General features: G+C 33.2%; 2 protein-coding genes across 3 annotated transcripts; one reads left to right on the top strand and one right to left on the bottom strand.

Annotated features, from left to right (window-relative positions):
* Window positions 1–349: 349 nt before the first annotated feature.
* LOC126693158 (uncharacterized) lies at window positions 350–14,420 on the top strand. 2 transcript variants are annotated; one of them, XM_050389042.1, is made up of 10 exons: window positions 350–566; window positions 1,289–1,453; window positions 1,547–1,649; window positions 2,449–2,561; window positions 8,328–8,396; window positions 9,150–9,265; window positions 9,379–9,433; window positions 13,370–13,490; window positions 13,824–13,966; window positions 14,076–14,420. In XM_050389042.1, exons 2-10 carry the CDS (start codon window positions 1,310–1,312, stop codon window positions 14,175–14,177), a joined length of 966 nt encoding a protein of 321 aa, XP_050244999.1. In that variant the 5' UTR covers window positions 350–566; window positions 1,289–1,309; the 3' UTR covers window positions 14,178–14,420. The 2 variants fall into 2 exon arrangements, with proteins under 2 accessions (XP_050244999.1, XP_050244998.1); XM_050389041.1 differs by having other exon boundaries at window positions 1,268–1,453.
* A 277-nt stretch (window positions 14,421–14,697) lies between these two features.
* Window positions 14,698–21,865, bottom strand: LOC126693156 (protein DETOXIFICATION 24-like). Its single transcript, XM_050389039.1, has 9 exons — window positions 21,603–21,865; window positions 18,152–18,400; window positions 16,420–16,961; window positions 16,032–16,118; window positions 15,889–15,945; window positions 15,551–15,789; window positions 15,285–15,403; window positions 15,002–15,088; window positions 14,698–14,877 (listed from the first exon to the last, which is right to left on the bottom strand). Exons 2-9 carry the CDS (start codon window positions 18,383–18,385, stop codon window positions 14,794–14,796), a joined length of 1,449 nt encoding a protein of 482 aa, XP_050244996.1. The 5' UTR covers window positions 18,386–18,400; window positions 21,603–21,865; the 3' UTR covers window positions 14,698–14,793.
* Between the last annotated feature and the right edge of the window lie 1,080 nt (window positions 21,866–22,945).

The following is a 22,945-nucleotide window of genomic DNA, read 5'->3' as shown; positions in this document are numbered from 1 at the left end:
ATCAAAACTACCTTAAATTTTAATTTTAAACGTGTAATTGTAATTTAGTAAAATATAAAAAAATATTGTATAGTTTATAAAAATATAAAACAAAGACATATATATATATATATATATATATATAAAATTTAAAAATTGGGGACTTCCTTACAGTTGAAAAAAAAAAAAAAAATCATTGAACGGGTGAAATTTTTTATGATTAATTAAGTGATTTGAAGTTCAACCATAATCTACGCTAAAAATTGGTCCGTGTCCTAATTTGATTTGATGGTAGATAGTTATTATCTGAAGTCGGCATAGAAAAGACGTGAGCTCGAACTTGGAGTCTCGACCTGAGAGGGTGGGAGGGAGGGAAGAGAAGTATTTTGTTTTCTGAAACAAAAAGTCCTTAAAAAGGAAGCGAGAGAGAGAGAGAGAGAGGTTTCTTTCTCTTTCTTTATTTAGTACTACTCCCATTCTCATATTTGCTTAATAATTAAGATATATATAAAGACGAAAAAGAAAACTGATCCTCTGAAATTGGCGGTTGCTCTAGTTTTGGCATTTCTCACAAATCCCATTCTCAGGTAACCTAAATTTCCATTTACTTCATTTGAATGAAATACTAATAGTCGTCCCTCCCTCTTTTTCTTGGATCCCGACCCTAATTCTTTTATCTTTTTTACGTTTTCAATTTTGGCTTTAATTTCACAATTTGTTTTGCTTACAACTACGAATACGAACTGGGTTTTTTTTTTTTTTTTTTTTTTTTTTTTGAATTATTAATGTTTGATTAGTCAATTGTAAATGAACGTTCGTATGCTTTTAGTTTCATATGTATTGATCGTTAAACACAAGCTGATTTGTATTGTATGAGCTAATTTTGCTTATCTAACTAACTATATGCTGAATAATTTAAAAAAGTTGATAAATATCTGGGACAAGATAATACCCACTTTTTTTTTTTTTTCCTTGTTTTTGATGGGCAGCAAAATGTCATGATTTGACCTTATTTAGCTGATTTATAAAGGTCTTACTTGTACCCAGTCCACAAAACTCCCACTTTTTTGGAGAGGTTGATTCTTGGATCAGAACCTGTGACTTGTTATTTTTTGGTGGAAGGCACTTGCCATCATACCAAGGCTACCTTATTTAGCCGATTTATCTATTGAAACTTTACATGGGTGTGTTCAGTTCAGGTTTACTTTAAAATGTTGCTGATGTTTTGTATCAATGTTGTTGGATGATCTGTATTTATGTTGTTTTATGCTGTTTGGGCCCTTGGAAGTGAATGTGTTTAGATATTCAGGCTCGCGTAATTCGTACGTTAATGACGTCAAGAACTTTGAGGAGAAGGCTTCATCATGGGGATGTTGATGGAAAAAAGCAGGAGCATATGGAGGCATCATCGGGGTTGGATGGTTTGGATGAGCCTCTGCTAGGATATTATGAGCACGATGATAGGCATTCCGAGGTGACGCATTGTTAGTCATTTTAGTTATCTTCCATTCTGGTGGTTCATTTTAGCTATCTTGTGTTATGTGATCAATATTTGGCTTTATTGTAGGGAGACACTAATGAAGATCTTTGGGAAGAGGAAAGGAGGAAGGAACACCTCCATTGGACGCGTCTATTCTCACAGTTGATTGCCCAATGGGCTCAATGGTTTGGTATGCTGTTTTTCTGTTTTTGGAATTGCTTTGTAGTTATATGCTTCATGCTTTTCAGATGCTATCAGTGTCAATTAAGCTTGTTTATTTGATTGGGTGGCTTTGTTGGTATGTCTGGCCTATTATCCATCAAGATTTTTATCAACTGATGAATTTTCCACCCTTTTTCCTTCTTATTGCTAGTTGTTAAAGTTAGATATATTAACATGGTCACCAAGAGCCTTGTAACTCAACTGACACCTGCTAAAGTATGCTTGAAGTTTGTTTTTCGTCCCTAAGCTATTGAAAACATTACACTCTATGTTCTTCTGTCTACTCTTGTTAACTTTTAATCTACTTGTCTAATTAGGTGGCACTATTTTTTGTATTAGAGAATTTGACATGTTTGACCTGAACCATTAAATCTAATGAAAATATAAAACACACACATCAGGTGAACAAGTGGCATGAAACTATTAGTCATATATGTAGAATGAATAACCTTTTTAAAGTTGAGGGATGAAAAAAGATTTTTTGAATTTTAAGGACAGAAAGTGTAAAGTTTCAATAGTTTAGGGACGAAAGAACTTTTTAAAGTTTGGGGACAAAAATAGAACTTCATGTGAACTTTAGGGACAAAACAATATTTTAATCTACCTTCTACATTTAACTGATTTCTTTTCCCAGTTAACTACCTCAAAAATCATGCTATAAGCCTGAAGATGTCTCGTTCTTTGTGTGCATTGACTATTTGACTTCATCCTAGATGTTGGGAATATTATTGGTTCATTGACTGATAATTTCATCTTGGTTTTTCTAGCAAATATTGTCCTTGGATCCGGATCTCTAATTGGACGCCTTTTACCCTTTTCATCCTACACACAAAGAGGACAAAGCAATAAGCTGCTTCCACTTTCCCTTAGTCCTTTGCAGGTATGTCTAGTGACATAATATATTTAAATTATAGCAATTTATTGAACTTTCTACATCCTCTGAGTAAAGGAAGGTTTTCAATATAATTGTTGTCATCTCAAACTTTTTGATAAGGATTGAACAGTATTGATTTATTTTCCGCAGTTTTTATACTCCCTGTATAATTTCTATCTTGTTGAGTAGTCATGTTTTCTTATTCTTTGAGGCAATTTTAACTGATGCTCAAATTGGTCTGAAGAATGATATTCTTGCTAGTTGGAGTCTAGGATTGAGAACATGTTTCAGGAAGGTGATTTGCAGGTCCTCTCCCTTGTTCTTACCATTGTTAAAGGATCGAATTCTAATTTAAATTTTGGCTTAGGGAGAAAGGTTTTGTAGGACAAATTGTTATGCGTGGTTGTCGTTGGTTTAAGGTTAGGAATTGCGAATCTTAAGGTTTAGAATTGTTTTGAAGAAAGAGTTATGGGGCTGTGACAGGCATTAAATTTGGTTTGATGAATTATTTGATGCCTATTTGGTACTAAGTAGTTTTGGATATGTAAAAGAAAGGGTTTGACTTGGGGTATGTAAGGAAGAAGAAAATAGAGAATTTTTATAGTGTTTAGAGTTTGTATGTATAGCACCCGTGATTAGTTAACATAAAAGAGAAGAAGGAAAGAGAGAATAGAAAGGTTGAAAGAACACACAAAGGGGATCCCCGGCTTGTATTACTTCTGTCCGTTTTTCAGTCCTGGTAAATGGTTCCCTGAAAGGTTTCTTTGGTAGTTCTCGTGGATTGAGACAAGGGGATCCACTATCCCCGCTTCTGTTTCTTTTGATAATGGAGGTTTTGAATAGACTTTTGAAGAAGACAGAGGAGTGTAATTTTATTCGGGGGTTTCATGTGGGCTCTGTGAACTTTGTTGGTGTGCGTATCTCCCATCTATTATTTGCTGATAACACTATCTTATTTTGTGATGCCTCTAGGGAATAGCTACTGTCCATTAGGTTGGTGTTGTCTTGTTTTCAAGTTTTTACTGGTTTGATGGTCAATGTTAGGAAAAGTGAGATTGTCCCTGTAGGGGAGGTGAATAATCTAGATGCATTGGCTAATATTCTTCAATGTAGAGAGGGAAGTTTGCCTATGAAATATTTGGGGATGCCGTTGGGGACTTCTTTTAAGACTGCTTCGATTTGGAATCCTATTTTGGAGAAAATGGAGAAGAAGCTATTTGGGTGGAAGCGTCTCTATTTATCTAAGGGTGGTAGGCTTATGTTAATAAAGAGTACGCTCTCAAGCTTTCCAACGTACTTTTTATCTCTTTTTACTATTCCTAATCTGTGGCTGCTAGAATAGAATGTATTTAGAGGAATTTTCTTTGGGGATCTTCTGAGGGGAGTTTCAAATATCCTTTGGTGACTTGGGAAAAAGTGTGTTTACCTGTCGAGATGGGTGGTTTGGGGATAAGAAGTGTGGTGTCTTTTAATCAAGCTTTATTAGGAAAATGGTTGTGGAGATATGGTCATGAACAAGGTAGTCAAAGGCGAAAGGCGACCTTAAGGCGCCAAGGCCTTGTATCGCCCGAGGCGTGAGGCGACAAAAAGGCGCTAGCCCGAGTAAAGCGAGGCGCCAAATTCTTAATATATTTATTATACATATAGAACTTAAATCATATGTACCTAGTGCATTATAATATTATAATGAAGTGTTTTTCAATGTGTAGCATGAAGAAATTAGGTCTATCAAATTATTTCAATATAGGATTAACATGGTTTAGGCTCTATTAGTTAGTTCTAACAATACGTTTTACAATAAGCTTCTATATAACAATAAGTCTTACAAAACAAATTTGTAAATTAATTTAACTAACAATAGGTTTTATAACATGCCTTTTGAAATTAATAGTCTAAAAATAGGTTTCACAACAAACATCTATAAAAAAAATTTAAAAAAAAAAAAAAAAAACTTGAGGCTCTCGCCTTAGCGCCTTTTTCAGGGCTTAAGGCGCTCGCCTTGCTCGCCTAGGCTCTAAAGGCGAGCGCCTCACTAAAGGCGCCTCGCCTTAGAGCCTTTGAGGCGCTTTAGTGGCGCCTCGCCTCGCCCAGGCGCCTAGGCGAGCGCTCGGCTCGCCTTTGACTACACTGGTCATGAAATTACCCACCTTTGGCGGCGAGTTATCTCCACAAAATATGGTGTGGGTCAAGGGGGGTAGTGTACTAAAGTGTGCAGGAGGACTCATGGGTGTGGCCTGTGGAGAAGCATCAATGAAGGGTGGGTGAGCTTCTCTAAGCATCTGTCTTTTGTAGTAGGTGAAGGCACTCGTATCTGCTTTTGACATGATAGGTGGATTGGTGATAATACTCTAAAAGATCTCTATCCTGAGCTTTTTGTGTGTTCAGCAGCTAAGGATGCTTGTATCTCTGAGGTTTTGTGGTTTCTAGAAGGGGGTACTGTTAGAGTTTGGGATTTAAGGTTTTATAGAGCTTTTGAAGATTGGGAGTTAACTGCATCTTATTCTCTTCTCCAGCTTATCCAATCTCGTATTCCTCGGGGTGATAGGAGGGATACCCTTTGTTGGCAGCTAAAAGGTGATGGTAAGTTTGACACCCGGTCTTATTACCATGCAATTCGGGGTGCTTCAAATTCTTTGTTTCCTTGGAAGGGTGTTTGGAAACCGAAGATTCCTAGGCGAGTGGCGTTCTTTTTGTGGACAGCTGCTCATAGTCGGATCCTCACTTTGGATAATCTAATGCTTAGGGGTCGCCCTTTGGCTTCTTGGTGTTGTATGTGTTGTTGTGATGGGGAGTCAGTAGACCACCTTCTCCTTCATTGTCCTGTTACTCATTCCCTATGGACTTTTATGATTCAGGCTTTTGGTATTCATTGGATTATGCCAGGATCAGTGGCGGGTTTGTTATCTTGTTGGCATCAGTGGCTTGGGAATCTTAATTCGGACATTTGGAATTTGGTTCTAGGATGCTTAATGTGGATTATGTGGTTGGAACAAAATCGTCATTCCGTTGAGGATAATGAGAAGATGTTGGATGAGCTAAAGGTGTTATGCCAATGTAGTCTATTTGAGCGGTCTCGTTGTTGGGGTTTTACGGATTGCTCTACTCTCTTTGAGTTTATGGCTTCCCTTAGCTTAGTTTCCTAATTTCTCTTTTTGTTGTGCTGTTTGCTCTTTTATTTCTTGTTGTTCATCATCATGAACAACTTGTACTTTTCCTTTTTTACTCATTTATAATAGATTTCTGTTTACCTATCAAAAAAAAAAAAAAAAAAAAAAGAACACACAAAGGCCAATATGCACCAAAACACTCATTGCTCAAAACACTCATTATTTTAATTAATCAACCCCATCTCCTCCTTGAATATATATATATATATATATATATATATATATAAAAGGACTCTTTCTTGTGCTAGGAGTATTAGGTCTCCTAGTTTTACTAGTAAACTAAAAACCTAATAAAAGACTAACTTGTACTTAAAGAAAATAAAACCAAAGATACTTAGGATCTCCTAGAAAATTCTAGATTCAACTAAACTACCAAAATACCTTTAATTCACAAGAATTGCAGACTTTATAGATTTGCTTGTGATTACAACATTGATCATAAGTAATTAAAAAAAAAAAGCTAGTAAAAGACTATTTTAACCCTAGAACACACATAACTAGACCTTTAAGACCACACAATTTTCACTTCAATTGGATTTCACATAGGTATCCCATAAAATATATTGAATCGATGAATTTTTTAAGTTCTTATAAATAAAAAAATAAAAGAAAAAGGAATTTGTGAAGTAGTAACAACTTAATCTTCCATGGCGGCATCAAAATGTCTTGCTGGGGTGAGATTCAATTTCCAAATTTAGGTGTGTAGTTTTGTAGATATGGGACAGGAGTGCCACTTTTAGATTATAAGTACCCAAAGATTCACTCACTCGCAACCGCATTTACTTGAGGTAAAGTCCACGGGTTAGTACAAGTAAATTATTATCATGACTAACAATGGGGAGTAATTATCATTGGTAAATTATTACTTGTCCCAAAAGTGTAACCTATTAGGAAAGGGAGAATTCAATCATTTAAGGGGAAATTGCAAATTACACCCCTAAAGTTTGGGGGTGTTTGGATTTTTTTTTTTTTTTTTTTGATAAGTAATAAGAGAATATTATTAAAAAAAGGAAAACAAGAGAAACACAAAGAGTTGACGGTAGTGAACAATGGAAAAAAATAAACAACAAGACAAAAGCAGCCCCTATTCTATTCTAATAGAAGAAATAAAATCCGTAAGGGTAGAACAATCTGAGAAACTCCAACATCGAGACCAATCAATGAGGGTTCTCTAGCAAAACTCTAATAACTGAACCACAGTTTACACCCTAAAGTTTTAAAATTTGGATTTTACCCCATGAAGTTTGGGGTGTTTGGATTTTATATCTTGACGTTTCAAAATATGGTATAAAATCCAAATACCCTCAAACTTCAGGCGGTAAAATCCAAATTTTGAAACTTTAGGGTATAAAATTTAAACACTCCCAAACTTTAGGGGTGTAATTTGCAATTTACCCATCATTTAACCATTATTGTAACACTACCCTTATGCATGGCCCAAGCCTCCTCCGTAATAAGTGGAACCTAACACATAGGATATTTAACTTTGTTAAGTGATAGGTAGAGTGAAGATAGATTTCGACCTTCAGACTATTTGCTCTGAGACAATGATAAATTTTGGATTGTCCCCAAAACTTAATTTGTTTAGGAAATGGTGAATTTAGATTGTGTTTGGGAAAAGCTAAAAAAGGTAGCTTTTTTTTATTAATCAGTTTATTTTTGCTACTATTCATGGGTCCCATTACACTTTTTGGTATTATTAATTAGTTTTTCTGTACTATTTCAGCTACTTTTAGCTTTATCTACAGTACTTTCAGCAAAATAAGCTGTTCCCAAATGAACTCTTAATCATTATTCTAAAAATCATCAAAGAAATCTGAACCAAGATTATCAATAAACCAATGTATATTGTTGTTCATTTTTGGAAATATGAAGTGAACTTGTTTCCCTAAGAAGCAAATGAACTCTAGCTCATTTGGCAACTCCTTACAACCTTTTAATTTATAGGGGGAGGGTGAGGTCGTGGTGTATATGGAGGGAGAGGAACATTTAGAGCTTTGAGGACGCAAAGAGAACTATGCCAACCCTCAAATTCATTTTCTTTAGAACTTTGTTGGATTGGATGTCAGTTTTGCATAGTTTGTCTTTATGTTCTATTATTGATTTGATAGATTTATGTAATTTGCGTAATCGATTGTTTGATCCCCAGTTGTATACTCCTTATGTATTTAGGTGACTCTATTTTTTGATATCAATTAGAATTTTTTTACTTATTAAAAAAGAAGGGGTGGGGGGTGGGGGGAAGTTTGAGGTCGTGGGTTCAAGACGTATGGGGTGCATGCATTATTATTATTCTCCCTCCTTCTAGGTTGAAATTGAAAGTAAGTTGATGGAATTTCCTTTTGAAATAGTCAATCTAATATTTTTTAACAAAAATCTATGTAAGTATACATTTTTGGTCTTTCTAGGACGATTAATCACAGGAATTGTTTACTCATTATGCTCTATAATCTGATGTGGAAAGTTTTATTTTTATTTTTAAACTGTTCATTTTATAAAATATTCATTAATTTACTTCAGTATTTTTATTATTTTTTTAATATATGAGGGTACTTGTTATTGTTACTTTACTTATCTTTGCTGCTTAAAATTTGTTTCATTTTAGGAAGAAAGACTCCAGAATCTACGGCAAAGGCTTGAAGTCCCCTTTGATGGTTCTCGTGTTGAGCATCAAGTAGGCTTCTTTTTTTGGTTTTGTTTTGCTTCTTTCTATTTGTTTTATTTTATTTTATGTTTTAGTAACATTTGTTACCTGTCCTTGTTTTTTATTTTCTTTGAGATTTTATTGTTGGATGCCTTCAATCAACTTGTAGAATCCAGACTTTATCGTATATTTATTTCTTTAGTATCTATTTTTCATTGATATGTAGTACTTTTGAGTCTGTGTATTATAGTAATCATATAATTATTGTGTCTGGTTCATGTTGCCTTATTATACTTTATTGTAATGACAATTCACTCACTGTTGCATGCAAGACATGGATGCTAAACATTCATCATCTCAAACTATGGGCTGACCAACCTACTTGTCTAGGAAATTATTCCAATAGAAAGTCATTTCAATTTTTTGTGTTCTCTATGATTATGTCTCAACATATAGTTTCATGCTTTTTTTAAAGGGAAGGTAATTTGGATTACCTGGATTTAGAGACATGTCAATTTATTGAAAACAAGTCAAAACATAATTCTCAAGTTTATGTTGTTCAATTAAAAGACATCTATGCACATATCTTAATTGTAATCCAGTACAAATTTGATACTCAAATAGAGATGGGTTTATGAACTGAGAGCCACAAAAGCAGAAGACTTGCTAGAGAAAGAAGGATCTTTTATTTAAAATATAATTTTTTAAAGTAAATATAAACTGAATATTACTTATAAAAAAAAAAGTAAATATAAACTGAATATTTGGGACTTTGGGTTGCAGGATGCACTTAAACAATTATGGAGGTTGGCTTACCCTGAAAGGGAGCTCCCATCTCTTAAATCTGAGCTTTGGAAGGAAATGGGTTGGCAGGGTTCTGACCCTTCAACAGATTTTAGGTAAATAGGAGAACTTATATGAGGACTAATTTTTAGACAATGAAATTTGGTTTTCATTGTGATTTCTCCTTCATAAAAATACTTCAACATGAAGTTTTCAATGCAATTTGCAGGGGTGGGGGATTTATATCATTGGAGAATCTTATCTTTTTTGCTCAGAGATATCCGGTATGTTTACTTCGCTATATTTATATATGTACTACTTGCATAAATCTCAACTGTCATTGTAATCAGCTGTATTGTTGCCTTCAATGTACATTAAATATTTATTTCATTCTTTTGGTTGAGTAAGTTTATACTGCCCCCTTTTTCTTAAGCCTCATTGTTCATTTGTTTGTATGATTTATTTAATTATATCTTGTCTTGGAAATGCATTCTCCATATGTAAGGAAGATGATTTTGATAAAATTCTAGCTTTATGCTTTGAGAATGTGTTTTGTGTTTCCTTCTCCTACCTAAGTGTAATTGCTTCTTGTTCTATTCAATGTCCAACACCAAACAACCATCAAAATTATTCAAGATCCCATGAAGTTACTTAACTTTCTAAACCTTTTTAATGAAGCTTGTTAGGAAAATGGTTCTGGTGGTATGGTTTGGAGAGAGATGCTCTTTAAAGAAGAGTGATAATGACATTAGTGGCTTGGGAAACATAATTCAGACATTTGGAATTTGGTTCCAGGGTGCTTAATGTGGATTGTGTAGTTGGAACGTAATCATCGTTCCTTTGAGGATAATGAGAAGACATTGGATGAGTTAAAGGTTTTCTGCCAACATAGTCTTTTGGAGTGGTCTCATTGTTGGGGTTTTACTGATTGTTTCTCTCTCTCTGAATTTATGCTTTCCCTTAGCTTAGTTTCTTGATTACTCTTTTTGTTGTGTTGTTGTTGTTGTTGTTGTTGTTGTTGTTGTTGTTTTTTTTTTTTTTTTTTTTTTTTTTTTTTTTTTTTTCTGGATTGTTCATCATCATGAACAACTTGTACTTTTCCTTATTTTCTCATTAATAATTACCTATCAAAAAAAGAAAAAGAAAAGAAGAGTGATAGAGGTGAAATATGGTAGTGATTTGTTTTTTTTTTTTTTTTTTGGGGGGGGGTGTGGGGGGTGTACAGTACATATGGTGTTAGTCTATGGAGAACTATTAGACAGGGCTGGCCGTCTTTGTCTTCTTACATTCACTATGAGGTTGGGGATGGAACACTGATCAAATTTTGGCAAGACCAATGGTGTGGCCAGACTTCTCTTTCTGTTTGTTACCCCGAGTTATTTAGACTTAGCAGTAATAAGGATGCCAGTGTGGCAGATTTTATGCATTTCACTAATGTGGTTCTTCACTGGGATCTCCACTTTGTGCGGGCAATACAAGATTGGGAATTACAGTCCTTGATGACTTTCATGGGTGCCATTTATGATTCGGAAATTAGGGGGATTGGAAAGGATAAGATGTACTAGCAACTGAATAATAAAAAGGGCTTTAAGGTAGGTGTTTTTACCTACTTTTGGACTCTAATACTGATGTTGCTACTATTGATCTCTTTTGCCTTGGAAAATCATTTGGAGATTCAAGGTCCCTTTGAGAGTAGCTTTATTTTTATGGACTACAGCTTTGGGTAATATTTTGACTATTGACAATTTAAGGAAGAGAAAGGTAAAGATCATAGATTGGTGTTATATGTGCAAATGTAATGGTGAATTTGCTGACCACCTTTTGCTACATTGCCCCATCATTTCAGATTTGTAGTCCATTATTTTTGATTTGTTTGGGAAGTTTTTTGGGTGATGCCAAAATTTGTAGTTGAGCTTCTAGTTTGCTGGCAAGGTCAATTTGGTTGTCATCGAAATGGTCACATTTGGATGATTATCCCACATTGTTGGATGTGGTGCATTTGGAGGGAAAGGAATAGCAAAAGTTTTGAAGATACTGAGCATTTTATTCCTGATCTCAAGTTTTTCTTTTTCTGAACTTTATTGGACTGGCTGACTGCCTTGAGAAACCTTTCTTTCTTTTCTATTGTTGATTTATTAGACTTATGCAATTTTTGTAATTGATTGTTTCACCCTGGTATCATTCCGGTATACTTGGGTGACTCTTGATATATATATTTTTATTACTTATCAAAAAGAAAAAAGAAAAAAAAAAATCAAACCATATACAAGACTCCCTCAAAATCTTGTCAAGAACCCTCATTAAGTGCTGAATTCCTAAAGAATCTACCTCAAAACAGGAAAATTTGGATCTTCTTCGTTCATATTGTACTTTGTTTTTCCTGATATCAGTAGTATTTATATTTTATTTTGCGTTTCATCACATGACACAGTTCCAGTTACCTTCTCTATTTGGGTGTAGCGTTCTGTTAAGGCAGATCTTGGCATTACTTTGTTTGGAATTAACCTTTAGTTTATACCAAAACTTGTGATTTTGGAAGTATGGTGGTCTATGGTGTATCCGTCATTTTCATATCTTAGCGAACATTTATTGGTATTTTTTTTATTGGTAAGTTGAACATGCACTTAGTAGGTCTTGAACTCTTAACCTCACAGACCTAGCACTTACAAGGGGAGGAGGTGTTAGTTGAGCTAGATCTCATTCACCCGAATGAAATATGCAGTGTATGGCACAAATATGCATTCAAAGTTCTTGTTTATAGGGAATCCTAAAGGAATAAGAGTTTTACTGGACATGGTCTATAGATTGATCCTTCTACTTATTGGTTCTGTGCGTCCCCTGCTTTGAAGTTTGGCATTAAAGGGCATCTTTACTTGTATTTGTCTACTTAATGTTGGTTTTTGTTTTTATCAGACTAGTCTCCCGCACATACTGTAAGATGCTCTATAAATAGTAGGCACACAAACAAGAGAAATCATTTCAAAAGCAAAAAAGGAAAAATTATGCAAAACTTTAGAGAAAAAAGAAAAGGAGAGCTGGCACACTGGGACATGACTACAAATGCTCAATGCTCCCAAAACTAAAGAATCCTGCATCTTGGATTGAAAAGATAGCATAGAAAACTACTCTCTTAGTCATAATTTTTTTGTTGATCTTCCATACACTTGAAGTTGTAGGAGTGTAAAACCCAAACTTCAATTTAGAGAGGTCAAGAGAAGAGAGTTTATTGTGGAATAAATTTTGTGGGTTTAATTTAGTAATTGATCCAGAAAAGAGTAAGAAAGATGAAATGGTTTAGAAGTTGGAATTTCACTGGGGAAAAGTGGGTGCTAACGTGTATGAATTCTAGGAATCTTACTTTGATCCTAGCAGCAAAAGAAGCCTGAGAAGCAGTTAAGAGTTGTAGAAAGAATTGTGCTAATATTAAGGGAGTAAAAGGGTTATCAGTTTTCTATTTTAACATCATATACCACTGTTTCAATATTGCTTTGGGATCTATGTATCAGGCGTATTTTTGGACAATTACGAAGGGCAATGCCTTTCACATAGTTGCTTTGGTGCTTTTAACAATAATAATCACTTTGCTTGCTTATGTGTCTGCATGAGAACTGAGAACATTTCTCTGTGTACATTTATATTTTGGGGAGTAGTGTACTTTCTGTATGAATTCATATGTACATATAGATGGTGATTTTGGTTAATGCAAAAATATATGTAAAGGCTTAACTGAAAACAGAGGGGCTTGTGAAGGCTATTAGAGATGATGTTAGAGCATGTGTTGGAAGTCCTCGGAACATTCCTAATACTATTATATAGAATTTTATGTAGTAGATGGAGAGTTTCTGTGTGTGTTGGAGTTATCTCCTTTGTTTCTGTATTGCGTGTGCAACTCATCAGCTGCTTGCGTCTGGAGGTTGTTTGAACTGATTGTAATCTCTTTTTGTTGGCTATGAAATTATTTCGATCATAAAAAATTAGGCCAAATGGCACAGCTGGTTTCTAAACTTAAGCTTATGAGAAATTGTAGTCCTTGAAGTTTAAAGTGATAATTTTTAGTCCCTAAAAACTTAAAGTGATCGCTATTAATCCGTATGGAGTGATGATCTAAGGGACTAAAAGTGATCGCTTTAAATTTCAGAGACTAAAATTGCTCATGGGTTAAACTTTAGGGACCAACAATGGAATTAAGCTAAAAAATATCACGATATTTCCTTCTACAGGAATCGTTCCAAAGATTGTTACACAAACAAGATGGAACTAGAGCTGAGTGGGAATATCCCTTTGCTGTAGCTGGGATCAATATTTCTTTTATGTTGGCACAAATGTTGGATCTTCAATCAGGTAATATGCATTTCTCAAATGAAGAATATTCACATGTTGTCTAACAGCTGTGCTCCTCTCATGACTGACCAGATGCTGAAAAAATGTTTCAGCTGCAATAGGTTATTTATTACAAAGCCTACCCCAAACACATTTTGTTGTTGAGCATGACACTTATTTTTAGTTGTCTGATGCCAAACAGACTTAACATCTTAGATTAGGAATTCTTCTAAACACTTGATTTGAAAGCTCCATTTATGAAAAATTAACATCTTAGATTAGGAATTCTTCAAAACATTTGATTCTAATGCTCCATTTATGAAGTATTTGGGGTTATGTTTTTTTCTTTTGCAGGAAAGCCAACTTCTCTAGCAGGAATTCGCTTTTTGGAACTGCTTGGGGAAGATGAAATGGCATTTGATAATCTCTATTGTGTAGCCTTTTATATGATGGATGCTCAGTGGCTTGCAAAGCGTGCTTCTTATATGGAATTCAATGTAAATCATTTTAGCAAGTTATATCCTGTCCATTTGATTTGATGTATGAATTGTGTTCTCCCCCTAATCAAATCTACTGTTGGTTGTAAATTTTATTTTGGATTTCCAGGACGTTTTGAAGTCTACAAGAACTCAGTTAGAGCGTGAGCTTGCACTTGAAGATGTCATCAACGTGAGAGATTTACCAGCATACAACCTTTTGAAAAGATAGTGTACTTTAGTTTCATTAGTTCACTGACCCTTCCCATTTTTTTCTATTTTCTGCTTTTTTTTTTAATTATTTTTTTTATACATAAGTTGTTCTATCATATTTCCAAAAACCACACCGAAGATTCTGTTCTTCAAATAGCCATGGCATATAAAAACATTGCCATCTTAATAGTGCAAATGTCAAATGTTAAAAAGAGTACAAGCTTTAAGTGCCTCAGATTCATATGCGGCTGCATTTTGTGTATATTTTTTCCAGCCCTTTCCTTTTGCTTACCTTTTATGTTTTTTGATAGCTCCTTTCCAGTCTGTATTGTATTGTATTGTATTATTTTATTTTTGTGTTGGTTTTTGTTTTTAAAGCAGCAAGAAGTCATATGAATAGGGTTTTGAAGAGCAATTTCTTTAATCACTCTTTGTTACAATTAAGAATGTTATTTTCCAGAGGTTTATGTCAAGGGAAAACACAGGGCAAAAAGATGATTGGTTTGCTAATGCAGTTAAATGTTGTATCAGCTGGCAGGGATGAAAAATCAAGATTTTATCAAATACTTTCAAATGAACTACTTTCAGTGGTTCAATCTCAATCAACCGATTACAATTTAGAGAAATTGAACTGTTCATCCATTTAGTGGTTCTTCAATAGAACTTTCTTCGGTAGGTTTCAAGAACAACTTATTCAAACGTTCTGATGCTTTATTCACCTAGAAGAACACCAAAAAAAAAAAAAAGGGGGTTACGAAATGCATTCGTCATTCTGATGATATTCATTTAAATCAAAATAATTGATGCTGATCATGGCTCCTGCAATATATACATTTGAATTACCTGGTCATTCCAATCAGTGTTAAAGGTTATGTAACCAAGCACGAGTGATTGCATTACCACACCGAGGATCATTCCAATCCATAGGCCCTGCATAATTTATTAAGAACAGATAAGAATATATTCCTCCATCAATTAGCTAAGAATAATTCAAAATGATTATGTAAACTGACATTATTAAAATCCCATATTATAAAACTAAGCTCAATTTTCACGAGGGAAAAGAATCTCATGGGAACTGATGGTTGATGACTCGGAGTTTGAAAACTAGATACAGGTTTCTTACCTCTACTTCTAGTTTGGCCACATATCCAAGAATAGCTCCTACTGGGATCCCAATCAGATAATAGCAACCTATGTTAATATATGCAACCACAGCTTGCCGACCGGCACCCACAGCCACCCCTGCAAAACAGAAGTTATAGATTAAAAAAAAATTGGAGTGGAAGGAGCACCCATGTTTACACTTATAAAGAACTTGCCAGTCTATAAGGTGTATAAACAATAGTTTGACCTTTCACTATCATCATAGTAATAAATTGAAATACATGCCTGAAAGTACTGCCTGGACACAGTTGAGTAAGATTGACAAACTTAGCAGGATATAGAGGCTCGACACATATGCTACAACTTCCTCATCACTTGTGAACAAGTAAGCGAGTTTATGACCAAAAATTAAACATAGAATCCAAAAGAACACTCCAAGAATAACTGAAGTACTGGAGATGATTTTAACGGAGAACTCTGCAGCTTTAGCATCTCCTTTCCCTAGTTCATTTGAAACCCGGACGCTATACAAAGGAAATATATTTATCTATCAGTTAAAGAGAAACTGGATTACAATGTCAGTCATCAAACAAGAAAAAAGGGTAATAAAAGCAAAGCAATACCTTGCAGCAGTTAGGAAGCCAAGGAAAACCATAAATTCCCAAGCAATGATATTGAGGCTGCAACAATGTCGGTTCAATTAAGGACATTTCTAGTATACCAAAATCTAGTAAGAAACTTAAAATGAGAATCAATGTGGCCTTACCAAATGGAAAATGCAGATATTGCAACCGTAGCGTTTTGCACATATCCCGCCAATAAGATTAAAACAGCATTGTACCAAAACTCCAAGCTATTGGAAAGTGAAGAAAAAGAAAAGAAAAGAGAAAGGGGATGATTATAACAGTATGATAAAAGAGTTACAAAGGAAAATGTGAAAGGAATGAGAAAGGAACTAGCATAGAGTGAATATAAAAATGCTCAAGAATGTTAAAATTTTGTTGTGCCATACAAGGAATGATGCAATAAAATGCATTCCTCTTAACATTGTCTGCTCCTCTATTGTTCTAACTATTGAATTTAAAAATTAAAAAAAAAAAGGTGGGCAAAAAAAGAATTGAGATGAAGTAATTTAGTGAAGGACATGGAGTTACCAAAGCATGACACCTGAGGATAGTGAGAGCTTCAATACTGGTAGTAAATCTCGAAAAGCAGCTAGTGAGAAACCTGTCCATGTGTTGGGACACCAACCTCCAAAGACATACACGAATGTTCCAATTAACACTAACCAATAAGATATAATCATCGCACTCATTGCACCAGGAATCCCCCAGTTCAGTTTGCTCACAAAAATCCATGACAAAAGAACATGAAGTACAAATGTAATAGCAGATAGCCATCCGACAATTCTGTTTTTGAGCTGCGTTTGTAAATACTTCTGGACGCTAAAGCCAAAAGCGAAATAGTAGAGAATTGGAATGAACCATAAAGAGATATATCCAGCAACTTCTGATGTTTCATCTTCCTCTCCTAGTAGCTTGAAGATGGAAGCTGAGTAGATAAAGACAGGGAGCAAGATAGTTGCAATAACGATATTGATAAGCCATGACCTTTGCAAGTAGATGCTCATCATGTGGTATTGCCTTGCTCCAAATGCTTGCCCACAAAGAGTCTCAGTTGCACTTGACATGCCCAACTAAAATATGAAAATTAAAATGGAGGCAAAATTGTGTTACAGATTGATAGAATCATTCTTTCATAAATCCATCGGCAAATAATAAAGCCTTAATTCCAAAATTTTAGAGTTGGTTCTAGAAATTCTCAATTGACTATTACAAAGAAATTAAAAAAAAAAAAAAAATTTCAAAAAAGCATATTCCATATTTTAGAAACATGTCTCTATTGGTCTAATTTTATTTGTATGTGAGGCAAGAATGAATATGTCTGGTTACTCTTCTTTCTCCTTTTACTAGTAGTATGCTCGAGTCATGCACGGATTGATTAATTAAAATTTATTTGTATTGAAGAAAATATTTGACTAATAATATCCTGAAATTGAAAATTAAAAAAAAAAAAAAAATCTTAAGTTATATGATGGAAAGATATCGTGTAAGACCAAATTTTTTATTAGAACCACCCTCAACATTTTTTTTTTATTAGAACCAAAAATTATGGTAGATGATTGAATAATTAAAAATAATTCACGAAAATTCCTTTAAATCTTTAGATTTTAGTAATATAATTTAAATTGGAGCAGCATCTTAATTTTTTGAATAATGTTGAGAACAGAATTAAAATTTCACTTATGGTAAACTGTCTCAATATTATGAAAGTATAATATTCATGATGCAACGGTCAAAAAAAGAAGAAGAAAAGAGTACCCGTCACTATGTTATGAAAGTATTGAATAATTAATCTTATAGTATCATTTTAGGAGATATGATTTAAAATTTTGAGAAAAGATTGGTGCCAAAAATATATTAGGGTGATATATATATATATATATTTTGAAAGTTTTTTTTTTTTGACTGAAAAATTAGACTCTAATTTTTTTTTTTTTTGAAAAAATTTCAACTTATGTGTCCACTACTGATGATATATATATATATATTTATATATCATTAGATCAAGACATCAATCGGCTTTTGGCGTAGGCATTGGTGTAGGCGTGGATTGAACTCCAAATCTCTTATTTAACTATCAGAGACTTTACCAGTTGAGTTAATATATAAAAGCTATATAGTTTGAAAATTAGTTAAAAGTATACTGATACCAAAAAAAAAAAAAAAAAAAAAAGTTGGTACAAATATAATCTTTCCAAATATCAAACAAAAGATGAAAAAAAAAAGAAAAAAGAAAAAAAGAAAGTATGATAAAGATACTCACCAGTATCCCATTTACAAATCGTACAGTTAGAATTTGAATGAGTGCATAAGCCGCAAGATCCACTTCACCAAGATGCCCTATAAATGCCTGTGTTACCACAAACATTCCAAATTGAGTAACCCTGGCTAACATAGCAGGAAATGCAACCCTCCATATTTTTTTCGATTCCACCCAAATTCTCCTTGGCAGATTTCTAATATTTTCTGGTTCTGCTCCAAGTAATCTCTCATCCATCCTGTTGTTAATCACCTGTAAGAGGAATATATATTATACATAAATATTTGGTTAGACTATGATTTTCAAGTTGGATTCACCACTTTGCTCATTTATACATATAAATCGATATGGCCAATATCCAAAACAAGTTTGCACCATTTGGACATTATAATTAATGTCCAAATGTTAAATATATGTGGAAACAATATTGTACCAAGTCTAATCTGTCTACGGCTCTACATTCTAAATTTATAATACATCATGAATATGTAATGGGTATATGTTAAAATATTAACCCCCATAAAATCAAGCTAGATATGATAAAATCATTTTAATTATTAATTTTTTTTTCTAGAGCTCCAACCTTGTGGTAAATTTTTGTATTTATATAGTATTTTAGAGCTCCAAACTTGTAGTAAAAATTTTCATTGGAAACATTAGAAAATGCCAATCAATTAAGTTACACAATTCCAAACTTACATGTTTCGTTGTAAACAAAACATGGGAATTGATATTCACTTTAACCTTTTACTTTAGTCATTCAAAAGTCTTTTTTATTCTTTATGTAATATGAATAACCAATATGTATAACATTTTTATAATAAATCTTAAATAACAAGTTGTTTGCGGTAAGTAAATAAAAAAAATAGCAACATTGCCCAAATTAATAATTTCTGGTCAAGGCTTTGTTGTGAAACTTTGGTGTATCTATGTTGTATGAGATTCCTATCTTTCCCAACAAACTAGTTTCTGGTCAATGCACAACTTTAATTGTTAAGATCCTGAACTAAATTGACAAAAGCATGCACCTAGACTGACAGTTGAGGGGTTCTCCACATATCCACATGCCAACAAATCCTGGTAAAATGATTGTTTTTTAAAGCATGCACTTGGACTCTATCACATATCCGATTCGATCTCTGAAATATGGAACTGATTTTCCCTAAAAGCAACCTTTTTGTTTCTTTTATATTGCATGGATTCTACTTTTTCGAATATTGTCGTACATCCTCTAAAACTGCTGACCTTAATAATGATTCACCACCATACATTCCTGTCAAGTACAACACTTCGGAGGCTGCAAAGGCTCACCCAAAATAGCATATATTTTATTTTGTTTTGTTTTGTTTTGTTTTTTTTTTTTTTAAATTTTTTATTTTTAAAAGTAAGCTTTCATAATTTTAGCATAATTTTAAGCTTTCATAATTTTAGCATAATTTTGTTATAAAATGACTCATGAGAGGTGAAATTATAGACTTATTTAAGCTCATCATTTATTTTCACTACTTACAAATCACTATATAGGTAAATTGTGGTAAAAATTGTGAAAATTGTTGTGATAGTAGATTGTAATTTTTATTTATTTATTTTAGAGTTGAGAATATTTTTATTTTACTTTCCCAGGAGCTAATGAAATATAAAATAAATTTTATATATATAGAAAGAGAGATGATTATCTTATAATATAATAAAAGTTATGCCTTACCCTTTAAAGTTCATTGAGTAGACGCTCAGAACTTATCAAAAAAAAAAGTAGACGTTCGCAATATGGTTTTTTCCCCTTCTACTAGTAATTTGCTTGCACGTGCAATATGCACAAATCAATTGAATTGAAAACAAATATAATGAAGAATAAGATAGTTAATAAAAAAGGGTTACCTTATAAGTTATATAATGGAAGCATGTTATGGACCAAATCTTTGTGTAAATAGATAGAGAGAAAAAAAAATAAAAAACCCTATCCATGTGGTTTATCGAGAAAAAAAAAAAATGGAGAGGACGATTACTTGACACAATCACATGTAGGATACTACTTTTATTATATATTATATATTTTTGTTTAATATTTTTTTTTCCTTTTTTCATGTGGGACATCAAAACTGCTTAAAATTATTAAGAATAATTTGGTCTAATTATGGTTTCGACAAACACTATTTTTTTTTTTTCCTTGAGAATCGACAAACACAAGATTTACACCATGTGAATTCGTCACATAACTCACAAGTATTTTTTTTTGAAACAAACTCACAAGTATTTTTATTTAAATAGAACTTCATTATAAATATTACAGTACTACAATTAAAATTCAAATACCAAAATTTTTAAAGAAGCTAGAACAAGTTTTATTATTAATTTTAAATATTTTTTAGTTACTTATTATAATGTTTGGTTTCAACAAAACCCCTAATTTTGCACATTTTATTTTCGTAACAGAACTTAAAAGTAATTTTTGTTTCTTTATTTATACTATCTATATGGCACGGTTATGCATTATCTTATCCACTTCTTATCCAAAAAAAAAAAAAAAAAAATTATCTACTTCTTATCTATTCTATTGACTGGTAATTCCAATTTACAAAGAGGAACCACGGTTAGCACCCACCTTGAGTGAGGAGTTCATGATTTGTCCACGTGATGATTCTTTTAACTTTGTGTTTTATCACTATAATTAATCTTTTTACATATTGCAAATGCACATTCTTACATGAGTCAGATCTTTTTATTGTGTGATTGCCTATTTCAAAAGGGTTCACTTTTTAAATTCTAAATATTTTGACAACCATCCGTTACAACTGGTAGTCTATTTATCTTCCTTTCTTAGTTAGACAGGTAGGTGTACGAACCACAATAATTTTTTATGATATCTTCACCATTCATAGAATTCTAGAATAAGAAGAAGAAGAAAAAAAAAAAAAAAAAAAAACTAGTAGGTATCTAGTCTATTTTTCAGCAGTAGACTTTGACCATCATCAAGAGGTTGTGTTTCTAGCTAGCTTAGTATTCGTATTACTTGTATGTGTGTGTTTTTTTATTCAGATGGAAGAAATTGAAAGGAAAAAACAAAGGGTTAGACAATAAGCAAGTCAGTAAAAACTTTATACCAGAGATCAGAAAGCAAAAAAAGAAAAAGAAAAAGAAAAAGAATCAGAATATAAGATAAGACCCTGCAGTATCATGTTCAACTGTATAGTCTCTGTGATGCTATTTGACCTTATTAGAATGGATGTATACGTGGTCTTCCGCGTGCCATTATAGATTTGTAGATTTGTGCGTTCTATTTGCTAATATGACAGCTAGTAGAGTGTTAGATTACAGAGTTACTCCTAGTTCTATCTATCTCTGTGGCTTAAGGATATTATTATTCATATTGTGCAAACACACGGAAGTTTTGTAAACACACATACAGATAACATCAAAGCTAAAACAGGTAACAGTGAGGATAGACTTTACTTACTTGGTCTTACAGTTGCTCTTAGGCTATATGGATCGCCTTGGGGTTACTCTTACTTTGATTATATATGACTCGTCTCTTCTAGCAGCAGACACCAATAATAGGGAGAGAGAGAGAGAGAGAGCGAGAAAAAGGGGAGATTCTATATTGAAGAGAGAGAGAGAGAGAGAGAGAGAGAGAGAGAGAGAAGGCTTTCTCCACTTTGCGTTCCTTTCCATTAGATTTGCCTCCTATAAATACCTCAATATTATAACTACGAGACATTCCGAAAAAGAAAAGAACCTCCCCCCACCCAAATTAACAAATTGAACTACGAGTTTTAATGGAGACAGACGAGGATATACATTATTTTAATTTATAAAGTATATGATTTAAAATGTTGAAGTTAAACTACTTAAGTACTTTTCAAGTGAAAGATTTCAAAAATTAATATGAGGGAAGTCTAAGGGCCCGTTTGGATTAAGGAATGAAGGAGGGAGAGTGCAAGGGAGTAGAATAGAATTGACTGAAAATATACTAGTTTTGGTCCACATCTACTTTACGCTCCCTCATTTCCTCTCAATCTAAATGGACTATAATTATTTTCTGCTAGCAATATGCAAATGAGAGATGTTAGAAATATTAGGCCAATCTAAACCTAAAGAATGCATGCACAATCCAACTCATTGCTAAAGAGTTGCATCTCTTAGTCGAATTAAATTGTTGGATATACTTCAACAATTAATTTATTTTTGTGATTATGTAAACAATAATAACACACAAATCTAATTATAAATAATAAGACTCAATACATAAGAAGAAATTTGTACAATAATTAAATAACTCACAGACCAAAAGCGTGAAGAATGAATGATGCAGAACTGATTAAGTCTTATGTTTAGCATAATCTCCTTAAAACAAATTTCGCCTCTCACACATTCAGTGGTGTTTAGAGATTTGCAGACTTTTGTCTTGTAGGATAAAATGATCAACAACATGAAGAAGAAGTACTGCAAGGTTTGTGCTCAATGAACTAAACTATCTTTCTCTCTCTCTTTGATTCTATGTTTATGCACAAAAACATTTTCTCTTTGAAAGTTTTCTTAGTCAAAAGTTGTTTTTACGATTGAGGGATTATGAATATATACATTAGTAAATAGATACATTGTTTAGGAAAAACTACCATACACAAACTTACTGACTCGAAAAAAAAAAAAAAAAAAATTATTTGGACAAGAGGGCTTAGTCCACACATGCCTAAGCCGAACCCAATGTTTAGCCCATGAGCATATAAACTTATATTATCTCTTTTCTTTCTTTTGTGGACTCAATGAGTTTCACTACTTAAATCTGTGTTCAAGTGGACA

This window comes from Quercus robur, chromosome 7 (genome assembly GCF_932294415.1).
Source record: "Quercus robur chromosome 7, dhQueRobu3.1, whole genome shotgun sequence".
NCBI classification, from domain to species: domain Eukaryota; kingdom Viridiplantae; phylum Streptophyta; class Magnoliopsida; order Fagales; family Fagaceae; genus Quercus; species Quercus robur.
Note: the sequence above shows the minus strand (reverse complement) of the source record. Positions and strands in the feature narration are given on the sequence as shown.

Bases quoted from the DNA above. Each gene is read 5' to 3' on its own strand.
- LOC126693158 (XM_050389041.1), top strand. From the start codon at position 1,271: ATGTGTTTAGATATTCAGGCTCGCGTAATTCGTACGTTAATGACGTCA. The intron at 9,434-13,369 runs GTATGTTTACTT...TTCCTTCTACAG, and splicing joins TTTTTGCTCAGAGATATCCG to GAATCGTTCCAAAGATTGTT. The intron at 13,491-13,823 runs GTAATATGCATT...TTTCTTTTGCAG, and splicing joins AATGTTGGATCTTCAATCAG to GAAAGCCAACTTCTCTAGCA.
- LOC126693156 (XM_050389039.1), bottom strand. From the start codon at position 18,385: ATGGATGAGAGATTACTTGGAGCAGAACCAGAAAATATTAGAAATCTG. The intron at 15,946-16,031 runs GTAAGGCCACAT...ACATTGTTGCAG, and splicing joins ATATCTGCATTTTCCATTTG to CCTCAATATCATTGCTTGGG. The intron at 15,404-15,550 runs GCATGTATTTCA...TCTGTTTTGCAG, and splicing joins TGTCCAGGCAGTACTTTCAG to GGGTGGCTGTGGGTGCCGGT.